We start from the raw sequence: 21,452 nt of genomic DNA, 5'->3' as shown, positions 1-21,452 counted from the left end.
GCCATTTATAGAGGATCACCATAATTATTCGTTTACTAACAATACTAATTTAAAATAATACATAATACATTGAAATTCGTTAGCATTATTCAAAGCAGTTTTAAATTGTGTATATCTTTCTTACCTCCGCCAGTACCTGAAAAATATTTGAAAAAATTGGCTGTAACATTGTTAACAATAAAGATTCTTCCGAAAACCTTAACTGTGAAAGTTGAAGCTAAATATACAACTCCAAATAGGAAAATGTGGCTATAATATTATTACCGTGGTTAATGTTATCAATAAAGATTCTTCAGAAAAAATTATAGTGAACGTTGAAACTAAACCTACAACTCTAAATAGAAGATGTGGCTATAACATTATTATCGCATTTAAAGAAATCCATAAAGATTCTTCAGAAAATATTAACAGCGAAATTCGGAACTAAAATAGAAAAATATGGCTGGAACATTATTACCGCAGTTAAAGAAGTCAATAAAAATTCTTCAGAAAATATTAACAGTGAAATATGAAACCAAATCTACAACTCCCAAATTATAGTCATTAAGCTGGTCCCGTGTGTTGAACTTACAATTAACGACTCTGATTTTGACGCTGAGCGTTTCGTTACGTCCTTCTAAACTCGCTGTACAATCAAAGATGTCGTTAAATAAACAGCTGGCGGGTTTTTTGAGAAACATTGTTTTGGACAAGATTTTGATACCCTGTAGAGCGTCGTAACCTGAAAAGTTTCTTAGATGGTTATATGTGATTGAAAACAAAGTGAGTCTATAAAGTATTCTGTTGAATTAATGTAGGACATACTTCCATTCAGGCAACTCCGCTCAATAAAACATGAAGTGACAGTCTAAAAATAATGTCATATTAAATATAAGTTGTTGAGCCTCATCTGACCGGAAGTTCTTCGTCTTCGCTCTTAATTGTAATTTTGGAAGGAATTTTTAACACAATTTAAATTTCAAGTTAAATTACTATGCGCCATATGGCCCGTTAACTCCGATTTCAGCCTGCTTTTCTTTTTGTATTTGATCCCACAGTCTTTGTCCAACCAAGAACAAACTACAAGGCAGCAGTTGTTTGATTTTGGAGTTGTCTCTCCTTGATGGGTTGTTGTCCCTAGCTATCGAGACTCATCTGCCCAGGACTTTTTACATCAAAAACTATATTTAAACTTTAGGTGTGTCATGTCACGGGAGCAAGTGAAAGCTTGCAGGTCAGTGTTATGTCGAGGAGGCTTTACTTTTTCTAGCTCTGACGGTCAGGCGAACTCAAGATATTCATCATATTAATCATGTGCACTACAACTGGACCTCACCCATTGCATAGTTATCTTTCAAGCCTACTCCAATATATCTCAATAGACAATAACTTTAAAGGATAAACTTTACTGTTATTCTTATATAAAAACTTATTTTTCCAACCAGTATGTATAGAAAATGTGTGTAAACAAAACCTACCTGCCGTCCTGCCTTGTATTGTCCAGTGTGGGTTGATAGCCTCCCCTACCATCTCGGCTTTAAATATCAGATCATCGTCTATCTTAACACTGACCTCCTTAGCTTGATCGTTCACGGTGAAGTAAGAAAGCAGGGCTAAAAGAGAACGATAAAAAATATGCGGGCTTTTGTTTTCAAATTTCGAACATCAAAAAACTTACTAATACAACAAAGGTATGTTTTACAACAAACTCCCGGAAACTTTAGTGTAAAATTACAATAAAACAACAAGTCGTTAACTTTTTATACTTACATCCAGATTCGACTGTGGCGCATAGAAAACCTTGAAAGAAAATAGATTTAACAATGCAAAACCAAGATAAATCGGAACATTCTATCATTAAAGTATAAAAACAATGTACTTTTCCACATATCAATTTTCCCACGTCTGTGTTATAACTACATGTTTTCCTATATCAGTGTTGCCTGTATTGTAGAATGACTATAAATGTTTTATTTGCTAACTGTGGCCACGGATAATCACTACGCCAAATGATTCACTGTACGCAATTGCAGATTTATCTCCAATGTATTGTAATGTATATTCTAGACATTATACTAACATGTATTATTACTAAATGTAAGCTAGTTCAATTATTATCTAAACTATTACTAATAATTTTTTTCTTAAATATGAGCCATTGGGTGTTTTTGGTCAAGTGCTATTGTACAGTGCGGTTTGCTTGTTGTTTTAAATCAACCTTTAAAAAAAAATATTTAATGTTGTACTATGATAGGAAGATTGACACGTCACTTAAACTATAAAACCATTAGCACAGACTGCTGACATTTGCAACGTCTGCAACACCAGGCTAAGGAGGAAAATATATGCAGTTTGCAAAGACATGAGCGGAAAACTACTGCCCCACATTTCAGTTCCTTAAAGATTTCGGAGGAAACAAACTTACTTACTGTTTCAAAAGTATATATATATATATATATATATATATATATATATATATATATATATATATATATATATATATATAATGAACAACACACCGGTTACAAGTAATCCCACTCGCAAGTGTGACATTAAATTATCCATGTTATGTACTCTGTATCTGGAGCAATGGAATTACAGTTTCTCCTATCAGTGTAGACACTACTGCATGTGACATACCGTACACACACTGTAATTTAAACAGTGAGTCAGTGCCTGATAACATGAGTGTTTGTGTGCGTACATACATATCTACAGATGTAGACTTACATTGAAACAAACTGAATCCACTGGATTAAATCCACACATGGTGCACTAATTACTTCATCACACACCACGTCCTATTGTTCATATAAGAAGGACGTGTATGCCTGTTAAGCCTTTAATAGCAAAGGCAAGATATAACTTGGTCAAAGTTTTTGAAACACGTGTGTACCTCCTACTGTGTGAGCTAATCTCCATTCATCTAGTATGCGGTAATACTAGGCTGACTATACTTAAATATGTTCTAAATTTGTAGCATAACATTGTAGCACACTACCAAATCTGACGGCCTGTATTCCAACTTGGAATGCATGTTTTCTAAATCGTATGACCTTATGTTCGAAATCTAATCAAAATTTAAAAGCTAATTATTACAAAGTATTTAATATTTGTTATATTTTTCAATACCATTTACACTTGATTTTTTTTCTTTTTTTTTAATGAGTTAAAAGACGTCCAGCATTCCTGTTTTTTTGTCTTTATTTAGGAAATATTTTTAATTTTCAGTTCAACTTATGGGTCAATCCTTCGAGATACTCTTGTTGGGTTATAAGCATTATTATTGTACTTATTTATATACTGGTAGGATGTGTGGTTGTGCGGTAGGGCTAACGTGAAAGTTTCAAGTTTCCAAGCTCGAGTTTGTAAAACGTTCCTGAAGACCACTAGCCATAATGCACAACACATCGCTGCAAGTGTAAAAATAACAAACTACAAGTGATAATATTGATTAAGACTTAGTGAAATAAAATAATTTGAATGTTTATGTTATTTACTTTAATTAATAATCAATAAAGACCTAACTTCATGATCCTTCGGGTATAAAAAAAAAAAAATTCTGCTCATAATCTTCTAATTTGGACTTTGGCGGGTCTATCTTGGACTGGCCGGCCAAAGGCCGAAATAAAGTAACGTTTTGGACTTTGACCGGTCAATGGGAAGCGAGATTGGACAATACATGCTTTGGCTGACTTCGGGCTTTGATCGTAACATATACACACACTAGCTGTATACCCGAGCTTCGCTAAGATATGGAAATTACTCTGTTGGAGTCCCCGCTTATAGACGTTCTTCGCTACGGTGTGGACTTGGATATTACCTCAGATTTTACCGCACTTGTGTCGGTAGCCCTTTGGTGCAATTATGGATATTCAAAAAAATTAAATTGCGGTAGTTTAGCCTTTGCCGCCGGTCATTGATTGTGAAGAGGCTATGGTTTGTAGTGATCTTTCCTCAGTAATAACGGTTGACAATGAGAGCCGTTTTTCGCGAAGAATTGAAAACTCACTTCTAGGATATAGTTGTTTTGGAATACCATGTTCCATTCCTAGCTTGTAAAAACGTGAAAAGAGTAGACTAGTAAACTTAGATTCTAGATCTAACTAGATCTAGAGTAGGTTGAGTTATGGATTTTTCAAATGAAAATATTCTGTTATTTCAAATACACTATTAAGTTCCTTACCCCTTAAGAGCACATTTGACACCACTTTTAAATATCTAGATTACTCAGTGGCCGAGAAAAGAGGTAATTTAATTGCGGTAAAAAAAAATTGAGAGCCAACACTAACCCTAACCCTAACCTTAACTGCATACCCGTACTCAGGCACGGTGAATCATTTTATTCTTTCATATATGGATATTACCTCAGAGTTTACTGCGCTGTCCTCGCATAGGGGCTAATATTCCTTCAACGCATCGCGCTGCACGCGGGTGTCGGTAGCACTTTGGTGCGAATATGGATATTCACGAAAATGAAGCTACGGTAAAAAAAAACTGAGAGCCAACGCTCTCACGAACGTCCGCCCAGACATCTTTCCTCCCCGAACCCAGGGCGTAATTAAAACCGCCACCGAAAAACAACATGTTTACTCGGGCGTCCGCCCCCCCCCCCCCTCCCCCAGGTCCCCACGCGCGACCGCACGTTCCCAGCTCTATTCACGAAGACAAAGTGGATATAACGTGGACGGAAGTGCGAAACGACACTGGCGGCTTATATTCGAACAACCCTTTTCATTTTAGTTGTTTTATAACATGCGAAGACCATTTACTATAGCAACCAGTGACGGAACTAAGTATTCCGAGACGTCCGACCTCCAAACTAAACTACTTTAAGCTTATTTGTTGACATATGGTTGACTTATTGGAACAAGGCCTTAAGGTATTTGACACTGCTTGGTAGACTGAATCAGTGAACCAAACAGTTTCAACGCTTAAAATCTAGCACCAATAAGTCAACCGCAACAGTGGCAGCACCTGAATATCGTGTACCAATCAATCGACCAGTTTCTTTTGCTTAATATTCTAAGGGGACTTCAGAATTATGAACACCATGTCATCGTCTGCGAGAAGACTCTTGAGTGTTTTATTATCTCCAAAGCGTGGTGAATCGACCAGTTTTGTAATCCGCTACCTTGATAGCTAACCTTCAAAGGTGCAGGATATTTTTGTTAGCTTTTAGGTAGCAAATGCGTACTGCCTAGCTTGAAACAAAGACGACGTTACAGATAAACTGCTATCGAGTTAGTTTAGCACCGCTGCTCTATACTCTACCTCTTGTGAGCCATGATAACACTTGTATGAATAACTCAACCTTGAATGGTGTTCAGCTCATGTTTAGATACCTAGGATATACGTCATCCATTCATCAATTTATTCAAGTTTTGCTACCATTAGTTGGCTGATTGGTACAAGGCCTTTACGTGTTTGACACTGCTTGGCTGAAACGAATAAATAACTAATGCTAATTAATTTACTTGACTCAAAATAGTATCTATATATACTAGCTGCATACCGTGCTCCGCCACGGTGAATCATTTTATTCCTTCAGCGCACTGCGCTGTGCGTATGCACGTGCCTCGCCACAGTGTGGATATGGATATTACCTCAGAGTTTACAGCGCTAAGCGCGGATGGGGGTCACCGCATTGAGGCAAATATTCCTTCAGCGCACCTTAAAGTTTACCGCGCTGTGCGTGGTGTGAGTCCCCGCATTGGGGCGAATATTCAGTTTTTACCGCATTGTGCGCGGATGGGGGTGCTGCAAGTCATCCGACCACCTGGGCGCCGGCTGACGCGCCTGATTCAATTTAGTCAACGATTAAAGTTGCTATTGTATCTATAGTGTATAATTAAATATTATGATATCCAAAGCCCTTGAAACAGCTGGAGCTATGTATATGCTGATGGTGCTATTTATATACTGGTGGGACGTGTGGTTGTGGGGTAGGGATAACGTGAAAGTTTAAAGCTTCCAAGCTCGAGTTTGTAAAACGTTCCTGAAGGCCACTAGCCATAGGAATCTGATTTAAAACTGATGAGGGTAAAGGTGACTGTGTATAAAATTGATCACACTATCACTCTATATGCTAGGGTCAAGAACGAAATTGAACTATCTGACCGTTAGATCCATTTTAGTGGAAACTACCTGAATCTGAACTTAAAATATGCATGTTTGTATAGTACCGTTGTACTACCAATAGTTATAGCATTCTTAGTTCCTTCTTCTAACAGCTCTAACATTTTCTTACATTCTTGAAGAATATAAAAGAGTCATTTAGGAATTTTGTTTTTACTTTATTTTCGAGTTTGTTGTTACAGATCAGAAAAATATTTCCACCAATTATAGGTCTTTCAGATTTTTATCCGTCCCCAGTTCCTCATCCATTTTCTACACGCGAAACTAATAACATTTTTTAAAAAACGAAATACAAGTATGCCTACCAATAAATTGATGATCTGTACACACATTTCATACTCTTTTTAAAATACAGATTTCAAAGTTTTGCAAAGCAACCATCATAATAAAAGAACTAGCATTTAAGACTCCAGTTATATTTCAAAACTTAATATTTCTCTTCTAAAAACAAATTTCTGTGTTTTCTAGCTTTTTACAAATGTGATTTAAGAAACTTTATATTACTCAGAATACCAAACAGATTTTTTAAAATGTAAAATACTATAATATAAATACAGTAAACTGACAATTACAAAAGCAATTTTATGACTTTAAGTAAAAAGTCAACAGTGTTCTGTAGCCTACTTCTTCGTCCATTCAACGACCGACAGCTACACACAGGTGATGTAATAGCTGAGAGCGACGATCACAAGGCCAACAGACAATGTGAGGGTGTTGGTACTCACTGTTTCACGTGCTGGGAGATGGTGTAAATATGCATTAGTATAGGTTAATAAGCGCGTGATCATTCAACATTAGGTTAATGCATGGATAATTAAATCTTAATTATGTTAATATACAAGTTTTCAAAAATATTTAGGTTAGTATGCGAGTGATTATTCAACCTTATTTAGGTAAATATTTGCGGATTCTTTCAATAGTAGCTAGGTTAATATGTAGGTTAAGTTTTCTTTTTCAATATAGGTTAATGCCTTGTTAGGTTATTATGTAGGTAACATTTTTATTTTTAGGTAAATACGTGAGTATTCATTTGACCTTAGTAAGGTTGGTATGTTGATAATTTTTTACCCGTTATTTGGTATATAGGTGGAAAATGTTCAACATTAATGAAGTTAATATATGAGTAATATTTATATCTAAATTTTTAAATGTGTGGGTAATCACTCAAATTCAATATGATTTTTTTTTTTTAAAAAAGGTAAATAGTAACGTCCTGCCGTGTGTAGAGGATCAACATTATTGTTTACTAAGATTACTATTTTTAAATAATACACAATATATTGAAATTCATTAGCATTATGCTCGTCAGCAGTTTTAATTGTGGTATATCTTCCTTACCTCCACCAGTACCTGTAAAGTATTAGAAAACAAATTAGCTGTAACATTATTAACAATAAAGATTCTTCGGAAAACCTTAACTGTAAATGTTGAAGCTAAATCTACAACTCCAAATAGGTAAATGTGGCTATAACATTATTACCCTGGTAAATCAATTAAGATTCTTCAGAAAATATTAATAGTGAACTTTAGAAAATATTAACAGTGAAATATTAAACCAAATCTACAACTCCCAAATTATAGCCATTATTCTGGTCTCGTGTGTTGAACTTACAATCAACGACTTTTATTTTCACGCTGTTTCGTTACTTCCCCCTAAGTTCGCGGTACAATCAAAGATGTCGTTAAATACACAGCCGGCAGGTTTTTGGAGCAACATTGTTTTGGACAAGATTTTGATACCCTGTAGAGTGTCGTAGCCTGGTAAAGTTTCTTACACAGCTCAAGCTGAAGGGATAGTCTAAAATAAGTTAGAGGATCAAATGTAAGACTACACACCCATTCAAGCAACGCTGCTCAAATAAAACATTCTAAAGGTAATTTCATACACAAATGAAAGGTGCTACTTTCGTCCAATCAACTATGGGCAAATTAAATCACATAAATAAATGTAGGACACAACTTCCGTTTAGTTAACGCTGGTCAATGTAGACTTCTATTGTAACAAATTGAATCCATTGGATTAAATCCACACCTGTTGCACAAATTGCCTCATCACACGCCACGTCCTTTTGTTCATATATGACGGGCGTGTATGCCGGTTGAGTCTTTTAAAACACATGTTGCAGCTAATCTCTATTCATCTAATATGCAGTAATACTAGACTGACTACTTAAAATATGTTCTAAAATTGTAGCATTAACATTGTAGCACACTACTCGCGCCTGTATACAAAACGTCATCAAAAATCACAGCATGATGGCCTGTATTTAAAATCGGATGGCATATGTTCAAAATCTAATCAAAATTTAAAACTTAATTATCACAAAATATGTAATATTGTTTTATTATCCTAAACCATTTCCACTTGAAATTTTTCTCTTCTTATTTTAATGAGGTCAAAGATATACAGTATTCCTGTTTTTGTCTTAATTTAGGAAAAATTACTAATTTTCAGCAGGTCAATCCTTCGCCCGCCCCTATTACCCCCCCCCCCCCCCTCCCCCAATCACAAATCAGTATTGACAGGGTTCGGCGACATCGAGTCTCCGTTGTATTTTGGTTCAAGGCTGCACTGTTCAATAACAATATATATGTTAATTCAAGGCCACCACTTTGAAGGGAGATCTAACACACAACATCATCATTGTTCCTTTACTATAACCCTCCCAGTGTGCGTTGATGGTCTCAGTGTATTCATGTTAATTAATAAATCAACAGTATATTTTAACAAAGCTTTAGTAGACTAAAAAAAAAACAAATCTGGCGCGTTTTAGCAAGTTATTCTGGTCGACAGGACAAGTTTGATAGAGTTGTCCATACACGATTAGGTGAAAGTGTGCTATAAATAGCACATCAATGAACGACTTGTGGACCGCTTTAGAAAGAGAAATCTCGCCTCAATGGCCATTCAATAACTTACGCCTACACATGAGGATATTACGTGTGTACTATAACGGGGAAGGTAAGGAGGATGTAGTAAAAACAGACTGGGATTGTTGGGGTGGGGGTGTCTTACTTCCGTTTTGGGTAGGGAATAAATATACAAGGGATCATAGACAGGGTGTAGTTGTCCTTGGGTAGGGTGATTCACGGGGTAATGTTCAGCTCTCCACATCTATGGTAAATACGTTTGTGTTAGAATGTAATAGTCTTATAACATGGTATGCATTATGTCTTGCTTCGAACATGACTTCCATTCAGATGATGCAACCATAGCCTTACTACAAATTAGCCCCAATACTAATCTTAACTATATTCTAACCAATTCTATCGTAAACAAACATAAACTGGTATAATCCAAATTATAATTAACCAACAATCTATCAAAGCATCGCCTAACAAATTTGTCCTTCCCTAACCCACATTTAGACAACACTTTCGCGTTCTTGTTTAGTTTTCTTTGGGTTTTTTTTCCAAATATTGCGACTGTAAATGAAAAATTCATTTGTTGACTTGCATTAAGAATTTTTTTTTTAGTTTTAGTTTCTGTAACGTAACTTTACACTAGATTTTCTCGATAAACAGAAGCAGGCCGTGTCAAGCTAAAACATGTATCAAACTTTCAGCAGACGACCGTGGACCTACCAAATCGTCTGGGTGTCTTTGAAAAGTTCCAGGTATGTTCACCCTCTGCTTAGACGTGTTTGAGCGTTCTCTATTCCCTGGGAAACCAAGAGACATTCCCACGTCGAATGTGTCGCAACTTGTGACAAGTTTCCTCAAAAATTTTAAGACGAACGACACCGTGACTGTTCTATAGAATTCACTCAAACTTTGTATTATGGGAACCGGTGAAAAGAGTTATCAATGCAATGTGCACCAGTTTGTTGAATGTTTACCTTCTGTTTGGACAGTTTCCGTAGTGATGTCCTGCTCTACAGATATATAAATGGAGAATACGTTAGATAAGTAAACGATAACTTCACAATACTAAAAATGTTTATATTCGTCTTTTTTATTCCCGTTCTCTTCGTTGCTGGTAATTTGTTTAGCCTTGTTGTCGCCGTGGTCGAGTTGGTAAAGCTCACAGTGCTAAACCGAAAAATCTCGAGTTCGAACACTCGGGAAGATGAAGTTCGATAGCTGGGGACAGCCACTCCTCTAAGAGAGACTAATCCAAAATCAAACAACGGGTGCCTTGTAGTTTGTTCTTGGTTGGACAAAGGTTAAGGAAGCAAATCCAAAAGAAAAGCAGGCTGAAATCGGAGTCAACGGCCTATATGGCGCATAACCAGTTGACGCGTGGAGGAAATCCCCTTCAACACTAAAAAACGAAAAAGAAGATACAGATTTGACTCGATTGAAATTAATTTATTTTTCTGTTTTAAATCACTTTATACTCGTATCTAAAGATAGTTCTGTGTTAAAACTCTAAGATCACTTTATTTTTTTCAGTTTCACAAATTTCTTATGCTTGAATATTCTTTAACTTTCAGTTCATGCCGATTGTTCAGGAGAAACAGCAAGTATGTTACCATATATTTCGTGCCTAATATCTAGCATCTTTTTTTTAATTAGTCATTCATTTTTGTTTTACAAAATGAGTTGTTGTTTTTTTTAGCGTATCAGCCAACTTTCTCTTTAAGCTTTTTTTATACTGTCTAGCTAGATTTAAGCAGCATTTTAAGTTTTAAAATAATATGTTGTCTTTTTTATTTTTCGAAGCGTATAAAATGTAGAGGTGAATGTAATAAAAACTACAAGTAATGTTTTTAGATCTGCCAGACGCTCCCGTTGTTACTGTGGATGGAAAAACAGTAAAGAACGCAACAATATTTACCAAATCATTAGGAAACAACGCATTTTATGACGCCAACATCACTTGCAGCGTGGCTGGTGGGACCTCGTCAGTATACCGGGTAGGGATCATCTGTGGGACGTCACTGCCAGTAATATCCACCGGACAAGTCGTCAGCAGTGTTTTCAGAATACCGAAAGACTTTGAAGAGCGGTGCGTGTGCAATGCTGATCATTCGTCAGGGTGCTATGACAAAGCCACATCGGTCTACTTTAATTTGCAATGTAAGTACGCCCACTTCAACACTTTATTTAATATCGTCTGCTTAGATTAATTAACTTCACGACGGCCACACAAACAAAATAATATTTACCTGCGAGGTAAATTCAATCCGCGTACGTGTTCAATTAATTTCGGGTATATGCTGATAATTACATTATGTGTTCAATAAACGTACGTGTATATTCCGATATTGAAAACAGCATTTATTTTATTGATTTTTTTCAGATATCCCTGTGACAAAGCCTGTAGTCGCAATAAAAAACTCCATCCTAGGTGACGGTATTTTTATATTAGACTCTAGCTCCTACAGCTCAGCGAAGGTAAAGTGTGGTGTTTACGACGGAAACCCCGCTGTGTCTGAAATCATTTTGGTGTGTCAGGCTGCAAATCTTCTCGTCCCGCCGTCGACACAAATAGAAGAATCATTTCAAGGGAGCTTCACAGTTAAAGGAGACCAAATATGTACCTGTTCGGCTACACATTCCACTGGCCTATACGATCTAAAAACAACATTTGGTGTCAAATTTCAAGGTTTGTTATCTTCATTTCCCGCCCCCGTATTAACAAATATTGCTAAAATTTTAATCACTGGTTATTACCTACAAATGTTGAGTCGTTAAAGCTCCTGGCTTCTAAATTGAGAAGTCTTGAGCTCGAACCCTCTGGTAGATGAGGTTCGACATCTGGAGAGACAACTCCAAAATTAAACAACTGCTGCCTTGTGGGCTGAAATCGGAGTTAACGGCCTTTATATGTGTTCAAGGGAATCCCTCCTACACAAGAATTAAAGAGACGAAAACAGAAGTAGTCCCCCGTCAAACCCATTAATTATCACGTGACTCTTGCATAAACGGACGTGAGGTCATGTCTGTAATAACTAAGCGCTGGGTTCGTTCAGTAACACAGTACTACGGTGCTTACTGTCTCGGATGTAGGTACACGAAATATACGTTTGATGTGTCGCAGCTTAGGAAAATGTTATTACTGCTGATTACACATTTCAACTTTAATTTATGATTTTAAAAGAAACTTTAAAGTTTGCTAGTTGTTCTCAGCACAAACAGATCTAATTTCTAAACCCTTAGAGAGAGAGAGAGAGAGAGGAGAGAGCGAGGAGAGAGGGAGAGAGAGGGAAAAGTGGTTTATCCTAAGAAACAAGTTAATAAAAAGTCTAGTGACAATTTAAGTGCAATTTCCTTACTTAATTGTTTAGAATTCACAGACCTACGTAAAAATCCTTTCGAACCTCCGCTCATTCGCTATGGTAAAATCCTTTCGAACCTCAGCGCTTTGCGCTAAAAACCTACACGATGCTCAGTTTAAATTAAAACTAGGCCTACAAGATGCTCAGTTTAAAATATATTTTAAAAAATGTTGTGACCGAACGAAAGGATATTTTTGAAAACTTTCTTCGGCAATATTGGTTTAAATTATGGCAGAAATCGATTGGTAAATGTTTCAAGTCGCTAAGTGGTCTAGTTGCCGAGATATGGAGCAAAAACTGCATTTGTTCGAGGTTTTTTGGCTTTTCCGGGAAATCCAGGAAGGAATTCCGGGAATTTTTTTGGCCCACAATCATCCTTGGAACTTGCTTAACATATTTGCTTTTGGAACTAGTCCTCGATATTGCTTCGTTGAGGAGGAGATACCACTTAAAGCTGCGGACACACATCCATCCATCCATACATACATCCATTCATACATCCAGAAATGACGAGTTAATAATCGCAATTGTCCGTATGGAAATTGCGCTAAAATGTGGTTTAAACAAGCGGCCCACGCTTTTATTTATAGTGAAATAAATAGTAGTGCATTAATATATTTAAAGAAAGTAAATTTTTTTATATTTAAAGTAACAGCAGATTTATTATATTTTTAAAAATTATTTTATATTTAATAAAAATTGTATTATTTTCTTCTTTTTATTGCATTTATAAAAGCTTGTAATTATAAACGTTTTAATGTATTTATTATTTTAAATTCTAGACCTTAGACCGACCGTGAAAGTGAACGGGCAGGAAGGGACCAGCTTTCAAGCCGTCACGAACAAAACAGCCAGCACAGTCAGCGTGTCCTGTCAATCAGAATTTGGTGGTGGTGTGGCTGTGGGTTGTAACATCAGCGAAGGTCTGGCATTCAGGGCAAAGTCAAGTCCTGCTACATTTCTTATCAACACCGTCACGGACGGCTGCGCACACTGTTACTGTGTTTCTAGTCCTGATGTGTACAGGAAGTTTTACATCAACTTCGTGCAAGGTAAATAAGTTTACATTTTAAATTATTTTATGTTATAGTTTCTTTATGTTCTAAATTATGTTGCATTCTAAGTTGTTTTATATTCTATATTACTTTACTTGATAAATTATTTTAGATTATAAAATGTTTTAACCCTATTTTTTTATATTTAACATTATAACGCATTTAGCCTATACGATAAATTATTTTATATTCTATTATGTTCAATGTAACATTATTAATCGTTCATTAAAATTTATTTATTTACAAAAAATTATCACACATAAATGAGATTATCATTACCGATTAATTTCTTTTCGTTGAAAAAAATAATCAAATGTTCTCACTGTTTTTAAAATTAACTTATGAAGCGATCATTTCTACCGTAATATATTTTTAAATAAACTTTTTATTTTCCCCAATTGTATCGTGATGTTGATGCTGGGTGGGGTTGTTACTAGAAATACGACATAATATGCGGGGTAGTGAAATAGGAAAACTAGTGGGTGAAATATGTTCTATTTGTGTTCTACATTATATACACCGTCCCATGGGATTAGCGCGGTGCACCTCCAAAACGGCACGGGATAAATCGGACCCCTCAAAACGGACCCGTTAATATGACCCCGTCAAATCGATCCCCGACAAAACAACCCCGTCAAAATAGCCCCTTCAAAAGGGCCCCGACGTATTGGCTCCCGTCAAATGGGCTTCCGTCATAATGACTTGCGACAAATAGGCTTCCGACCAATGGGCTCCCGACATTTAGGCTCCAAACAAATGTACTCCCGACATATTGGCGCCCGACATAAGGGCTCGCGACATATTGGCTACCGACAAAAAGGCTCCCGATATATTGACTTCCGACAAAATGACTCCCGACATATTGGCTCCAGACAAATGAATCGCATTACCATTATTGGCATAAAAGTAACCATTTTGTCCTACATCCACTACCACTATAACCTCTTTTAAATGGCTGCATGAAATTGTTTTTCATGAACCAACATCAATTTACAAACAAATCTAGCCCTTAACAGCTAAATTCCACCAATTCTAAAATTGTGATGTTTAATTTACAACAGTAAAGATCTGTTGCTTAAAAACGAGCACAGAAGTGTAAATGTATGATATACATGATGTTTACATGATAACAGCATTTTGTTTTGATAACCTACAAGCATACTGCAGGTAGGAATGTATAGCGTGGACCCTTATCTCCACACACTTCAGTTGGAACAGCCTATAATCGACTCATTAATGGAAGTCATAGATAGATGACCCTTAAATTAAAACATACTATTTCTTATAATAGATAAAATATTATAAAAATAAGGCCTGCCGAACAAGAAATGCATACTTTATATTACTTAAGAGTGTTTGATAAGCTAACTCTAAAGAATATTGATTAAGGGGTCCCACTGGCAGGTGTCATATTCAATAAGACCGTTTTGCCAGGAGACTTAGTCTCTACGGAAACCGTATTGTCAGTGGTCCTTTTGTCGGGAGCCAAATTGACAAGAGCCTATTTGTCCTGAGCCAAGATAACGGAAGCCTATTTGTCGGGAGTCGTAATGAGGGGAGCCGTTTTGTGGAGAAACTAAATTACGGGAGCCTATATGTCGGGAGCCTTATTGACTGGAGCCCTTTTGTCGGGAGCCTTTATGACAGCAGCCTATTGACGGGGCCGTTTTGTCATTGGCCATTTTGACGCCGCACGGATTAGCGCAATCATCTCTCACGTTGCTGCATGTCTAGTCTATGCTGATGTTGTAAATAAAACTTGTCTACTTACAGATGGTCAGACACCACAAGCCTGTGGACACGCAACCTTGGGAGCTCAAGTCTCTTTCGTTTTGGTCATACTGTCAACTGTCGTAGCGTTTAGACAAGCTTATTTTTAGACAACTTTAGACAAGCGTATTTTAGACAACTTTTAGCAAGCCTATTTTTAGACAACTTTTAGACAAGCCTATTTTTAGACAACTTTTAGACAAGCTGATTTTAGACAACTTTAAGACAAGCTTATTTTTAAACAACTTTTAGACAAGCGTATTTTAGACAACTTTTAGCAAGCCTATTTTTAGACAACTTTTAGACAAGCCTATTTTTAGACAACTTTCAGACAAGCTTATTTTAAACAACTTTTAGACAAGCCTATTTTTAGACAACTTTTAGACAAGCTTATTTTAGACAACTTTTAGACATGTGTATTTTTATACAACGTCTAGACAAGTGTAGTTTTAGTCAAATTTTAGCCAAATCTATTATTTGTACGACAAAACTTTGTAAATATTGTCAAAATGTTAACCTAAACTTATTCTAATTCTAGTAATGTTGAAATATTACAATTACTTATAATGTATTGATTATACCAATAACTGTAATTACTTTCTGTTTCGTTTTGTTTTTTTGTTTACAAACAAATATAACGACTTATTGATTATAATCGTTAATTAAAATAAAACTGCACTTCGAACTTATAATGTTGAACTAACACTTACCAAACTAGAACTACCTACAACAAACTACGCTGAAGTCAAACTACAGTGGAGCTAACTTCACGTATCATTATTATCCTATCATTCATAGGACTAATTAGTCGTGAATACTCAAATTGTCATTGTAGATATTGTCAATTTGTTTATTATTAAACAACTATCCTTTGTATTTAATATTATTTTTTATGAATATTATTTACATTACATGAGTGTTAAAAACTGTGTGTTATGTTTAATTTTTTATGTAGTAAGTGGCACTTTTTTTTAATGACGATAAAAATTAATCAAAACAAACATAAACAGTCAGTGATGTATAACTAAAATAATGTGCTTCAAAAGAATGCGTGTATCTTGAGGTCGGCTTAGTTACAAAACTGTTGGTTAATGAAAGTGCTTATCTATGAAAATGAAAGTGGAAAATGTTTCAGCAAAAACATATATTACAAAATGAAAACCATTTTTATTTTTTCCGACAAGGAATGTGAGTCAGAGTACAAAAATTATATTTCATTCTCACCTGCCTTCCCCCCCCCCTCCCCAGCCTGAAATTGGATGACTTGAAACAGGTCCCTGTGGTATCTGCAATATGGTGTTCCTTGTAATATGAAAAACGAAACTTAAAAAGAATAAGTGCTAGAAATCTGTTGTTTTTTTTTTTAAAGAAAAGCAGGAGTGTTTAACCTAATTAATTACTTTGAGAGAAGAATAGAGTTGATACTATAATTTATATTTTGTTATTAAGTATAATGCAAAACAATAAACATAACGTCTAATAGGTCCCTAAGGTTGTTGCGATACGGTAATCCTTGTAATATGAAAAACGAAACTACAAAAAGAATAAGTGCTAGAAATAGTTTTTTTTTTATAAGCTGTAAACTGTAGAAAAAAATTGTTTACCCTAATGAATTACTTTGAGAGAAGAATACATTCTAAAATTAATATTTTGCTATTTATTATAATGTAAAACAAATTTCATAACATCCAACACATTACCATTTGCCCCAGATTAATTAACTGTCTAAACATGCATAGTGTCGGACATTGCTTTTAATATAAATAGTTAGCCAATTAATCATATCACAAATCATGTTTAACTAGTTAATACAAATACTAATGTAAGAGTATTGACATAAGGTGAAATTACTGAAGCCAACTTGCTCAATTCAATTTACAATTATTGTTTTACTGTTATCACCCCATCTCTCCCCCCCCCTAGGGTTGCCAGGTGTCCAGTTTTGAACTGGACAGTCCAGTATCTGAGCAGACTGTCCAGGATAAAATAAAAATAAATACTGTACAAGTATATGAATAATACTCTGTTACCCCCCTTCTTCTGCTTTGCGGCATACCTGAGAAGGGAAGGATGGAAAGGTGTCCAGTATTTTCGGAAAAGGTATCTGGCAACCCTACCCCTCCCCCCATCCACTCACACGCACACTCTACATACACGCTATATAATACTATTGTTGATAAGGAATTTAGCACTGATATGTTATATAGCAGTCACGTAGCAGCATCTAATAATATGTCAATTTGCAATTCTCCAATGTGGTTTCAAGTCAGTCTACTTCAGTGGAAGGTGTATTGCGTGCTGATCAGTACATTTTTGTGAAAGCTCAGATTGTGCTTAATGGCGTCAATTTGTCCACACATTATATTAACCAATCTATTAAGTCAAGTGGGGGAAAAAAGCATTGTTTTCGTAGTAAATTATTAAATATGAAGTTGTTGAAAATACGCAACCAATAAAACAAGTCAGAAACAAAATTTTGCTAAGTTTTTAGTTAGTGTCGAAATTTGTCAATTAGTACTTAAAGCCTATTTAAAGTATTTATTATTAATTGAAATAAATAAAAAAATAATGTTACCTCTATTTATTCTACAGTGCTTTACCTTTGTGTCGCCTCCACCTCCCCCTATGATATAATAATGTTCGTCCCCTTACTACGCCTATGTCCCACCAGAGGCGTAGCGAGGGGGGGGGGGCGGAGGGGACATATGTCCCCGGGCGCCGACCTTAGGGGGGGCGCCAAATTGAAAGTTTGAGGGGGGGGTGCAAATGAAAAGTTCGAGGGGGGTGCAAATCGAAAGTTTGAGGGGGGTGCAAATGAAAAGTTCGAGGGGGGGGGTGCAAATCGAAAGTTTGAGGGGGGGTGCAAATGAAAAGTTCGAGGGGGGGGGGGGTGCAAATCGAAAGTTTGAGGGGGGGGGGGTGCAAATGAAAAGTTAGAGGGGGGGTACAAATCGAAAATTTGCTCCCGAGGGGGGCGCCAAATTGAAAGTATGTCCCCGGGCGCCAGGAAGGGTCGCTACGCCTCTGTGTCCCACCACTTTCCACGGGCACAACAAGGAAACGTTTTTTGAGGCTGTTTATTATGATCCACGTAACAACAAGAAAGATAACTCACTAAAAATCAATCATTTGATATTTACACAGTTATTGGCGTTCACTTGCAAAATAAATCCGAATTAGCAAAATGAAAAACAAGTAAGATATTTCATGACAAATTATTGCCTATAACAAGCATGGATTCTTTGTATTATTTCCTTATTTTTAGTGTACTTATATAGGTTTTTAATAGTTGTTTTATTTTTCAAGTATTTTAGATCTGTTAGTGTTTGAAAATCTGGTTGTAAATAGCAATCTAGATCAGTTGTTCTTAACTTCTCTGTATGTACCGTACACCACAAGCTTCATATGCGCATTCGCCGAATCCTTCTTATTATTTTTTTCGCCTCAGACTTGTAATTTACAGCGTCATTTTGCCTTGCATATTCACTTAAGTATTTCAGTTTCCATTATCGGCTTTTGAGGACTGATACAGTTCTATAGTAATACTTTTTTCTTACGTGGGTTTCTTATGGGTTTGGGCTTTTAAGTAGAGCTGAAATAAATTTGGGATTAAAGAAAAATAAAATTTGAAAAAAAATTTAAGCAACCGTAAAATGAGCCACATCAAATGAAACAGTCTTCCCTTTCAAACATCTATATCTATAGCAGTTCTCCCAGTTTCCGTTTCTATTCACTGCTTAGTTTACTGTGCTCTTCTTCGGCTGCGAAGTCAAAAGTACACATTGTTAGAAACGATCGTGGGAGAATAGTCTCTGTAATACTCAGACTGATCAGTGGCGTAGCGAGGTCGGGTGTCACCCGGTGCGGCACTTAATGGTGTCACCCCCCCCCCCCCCCCCCAGAGGCATAGCGACCCTTCCCGGGGACAAACTTTCAAATTTTCGATTTGCACCCCTCCCCTCAAGTTTTCGATTTGCACCCCCCCCCCCCCCTCAAACTTTCGATTTACACCCCCCCTCAAGTTTTTCTCTATATATTTTGCTATTTTTTGCCTTGGTGTCACCCTCCTAAATGGTGTCACCCGGTGTGGTCCGCACCCCCCGCCCCCTCCTCGCTACGCCCCTATGATTCCAAAATTCTCCATGACACAAAATTGACCCCTGGCGATGAGGCTACCCCCTGCCCTTGATTTATTTATTCGCCAGTCCGGTTGGGTGGGTGGGGGTAAGTGGGTTGGGGGGGGGGGGGGGTCAGGTACATTTTTAGAATGCTCTTTGTTTTAACCCAATATAGTATTGTTAATTTTATTTAATTTAAAAATGCGAGTACAATGGATAAATACTATTGAACGGTTTGTTGTGCTTTGATAATGATAATAATAACCTAAAAGTTCGTGTCGCCACCTAGCGGCAAGGTTAGCTACTCTGTCCAGCAAAATTAACCATAGTAGAAATTGTGGTTCTACTCTTATTTTCTTATTTTCATTAACATCACTGTTTTCAAAAAGCAAAACTATTAAAATAAGAATTCGACACAAAAGTATAATAATACATATTTACTGCAAATTAATTTAACTTTTGCTGTTGCCTTCAAGGCACTAGTACAGAAATACGCGGCTCCACTTTAAAATCAGCAATAATAATAGAGGCAACATCTATGTTAAATTTGTAGAATTATCTCCCTTTATTTAATTAGGTAATCATATAATTAGATTTTAAAGACTAATATAATGACTAATTTGATTAAAAATGAAATTTCTTTGCATTAGATCTTGTCTGGGTTAAAATTGAGTTACATGATTCGTCACAACCCACAAAAAACAGACCGATAGGAATAATTTTTGAATAAAAAGGAAAGCTTTTGAAAACTATAAGGTGAGCAGGTATTTACCTCAAGTTCTGCGCTCGATTTACAGTGACAAGAAAGATAACCCATTTTAATGTATGATTTTATATTTACCCAGATGTCTAACTTTATTTTGATTTTTTATTAATTAAATAAAAATGAAACCTTAATTATTCAAAAGAAGTATTATTGATATTCATATTTTTTTTTCTAGGTAAAGTAATTTTGTTAAAGATTTTCTGTAATTTAAAACACATGAACTGCGTATAATTAGCTTTAAATGAGCACAAGCTAATAAGCTCAAAAACGGGCGATGTATACAACGGCACTTACTGGCAAAATATTTTCAGATATCGTTTCATTAAAATGGATGCATGACAGTGGCGAAAGCAGGCGTTAAATAGAATAATCGAATGTTGTTTTTTTTTAATGCCTCGGAAATAGTCATTTTAAGTTTAGCCCCCAATAATATAGTCAGATGTGAATCCAAGACCACCATTCCACACTAAATATCGGAATTCAATTTGTATTTAGCTTAGCAAGCTATTGAGGAAATACTATTGCAAAATAGCGTAGCACAAGTCGGATATTTGTGGTTCTTGTATACAGTGACGCACTTTATTTGACGTCATCGCAAGCGTTGTGGGGTCAAGGACGAAACAGGATGACTCAGTGCTGCAAGTTATTTCGGTGAAGCGGGGTTTTTTTCGGCGGCCCAACATTGGTTGTTGACACCTCAAAGGCGGCGACCTATTCATTGAACTTGTAGTGTAGCGGGATATATTCGTCACGCTCTATTGAACCCACGTTTACAAGACTGATTCGCTTCCAACACAGCATTCAGAATTTATACGACAATGACTAGACTCATTCAAACCTTACACCCCAATGTTTTATTAGAGACTCGACTCATTCAAACATTACATATTATATATATATATATATATATATATATATATATATGTATATATATATATATATATATATATATATATATATATATATATATATATATATATATATATATATATATATATATATATATATATATATATATATATATATATATATATATATATATATATATATATATATATATATATATATATATATATATATATATATATATATATATATATATATATATATATATATATTTGAACCCACCCCCCCCCCCACATGAGACGATCCTGGCTTCGCCACTGGACTAGACTCATTCAAACATTAAAAAATAAACCAGTGTTTTATTAGATACTCGACTCATTCAAACATTAAAAAAAACAGTGTTTTATTAGATACTCGACTCATTCAAACATTAACAGCCAATGTTTTATTAGAGACTCGACTCATTCAAACATTACACCCCAATGTTTTATTAGAGACTCGACTCATTCAAACCTTACACCCCAATGTTTTATCAGAGACTCGACTCATTCTAACA

At 35.8% G+C, this 21,452-nt stretch overlaps 1 protein-coding gene and 1 long non-coding RNA gene across 2 annotated transcripts; one reads left to right on the top strand and one right to left on the bottom strand.

Moving 5' to 3' along the window:
• Window positions 1-582: 582 nt before the first annotated feature.
• On the bottom strand, window positions 583-1,781 carry LOC131948887 (uncharacterized). Its single transcript, XR_009388087.1, has 3 exons — window positions 1,750-1,781; window positions 1,458-1,592; window positions 583-721 (listed from the first exon to the last, which is right to left on the bottom strand). It is a non-coding gene; the product is annotated as an uncharacterized LOC131948887 (long non-coding RNA).
• An 8,259-nt stretch (window positions 1,782-10,040) lies between these two features.
• On the top strand, window positions 10,041-16,040 carry LOC131948886 (uncharacterized). The gene is made up of 6 exons (XM_059310599.1): window positions 10,041-10,096; window positions 10,554-10,583; window positions 10,834-11,139; window positions 11,363-11,668; window positions 13,124-13,393; window positions 15,170-16,040. Exons 1-6 carry the CDS (start codon window positions 10,054-10,056, stop codon window positions 15,274-15,276), a joined length of 1,062 nt encoding a protein of 353 aa, XP_059166582.1. The 5' UTR covers window positions 10,041-10,053; the 3' UTR covers window positions 15,277-16,040.
• Window positions 16,041-21,452: the final 5,412 nt, after the last annotated feature.

Source organism: Physella acuta, unplaced genomic scaffold (assembly GCF_028476545.2).
Source record: "Physella acuta isolate Inbredline_101_S28 unplaced genomic scaffold, ASM2847654v3 ptg000664l, whole genome shotgun sequence".
Taxonomy (NCBI): Eukaryota; Metazoa; Mollusca; class Gastropoda; family Physidae; genus Physella; species Physella acuta.
The sequence above is the reverse complement of the archived record's forward strand: the minus strand, read 5'-3'. Positions and strand labels throughout refer to the sequence as shown.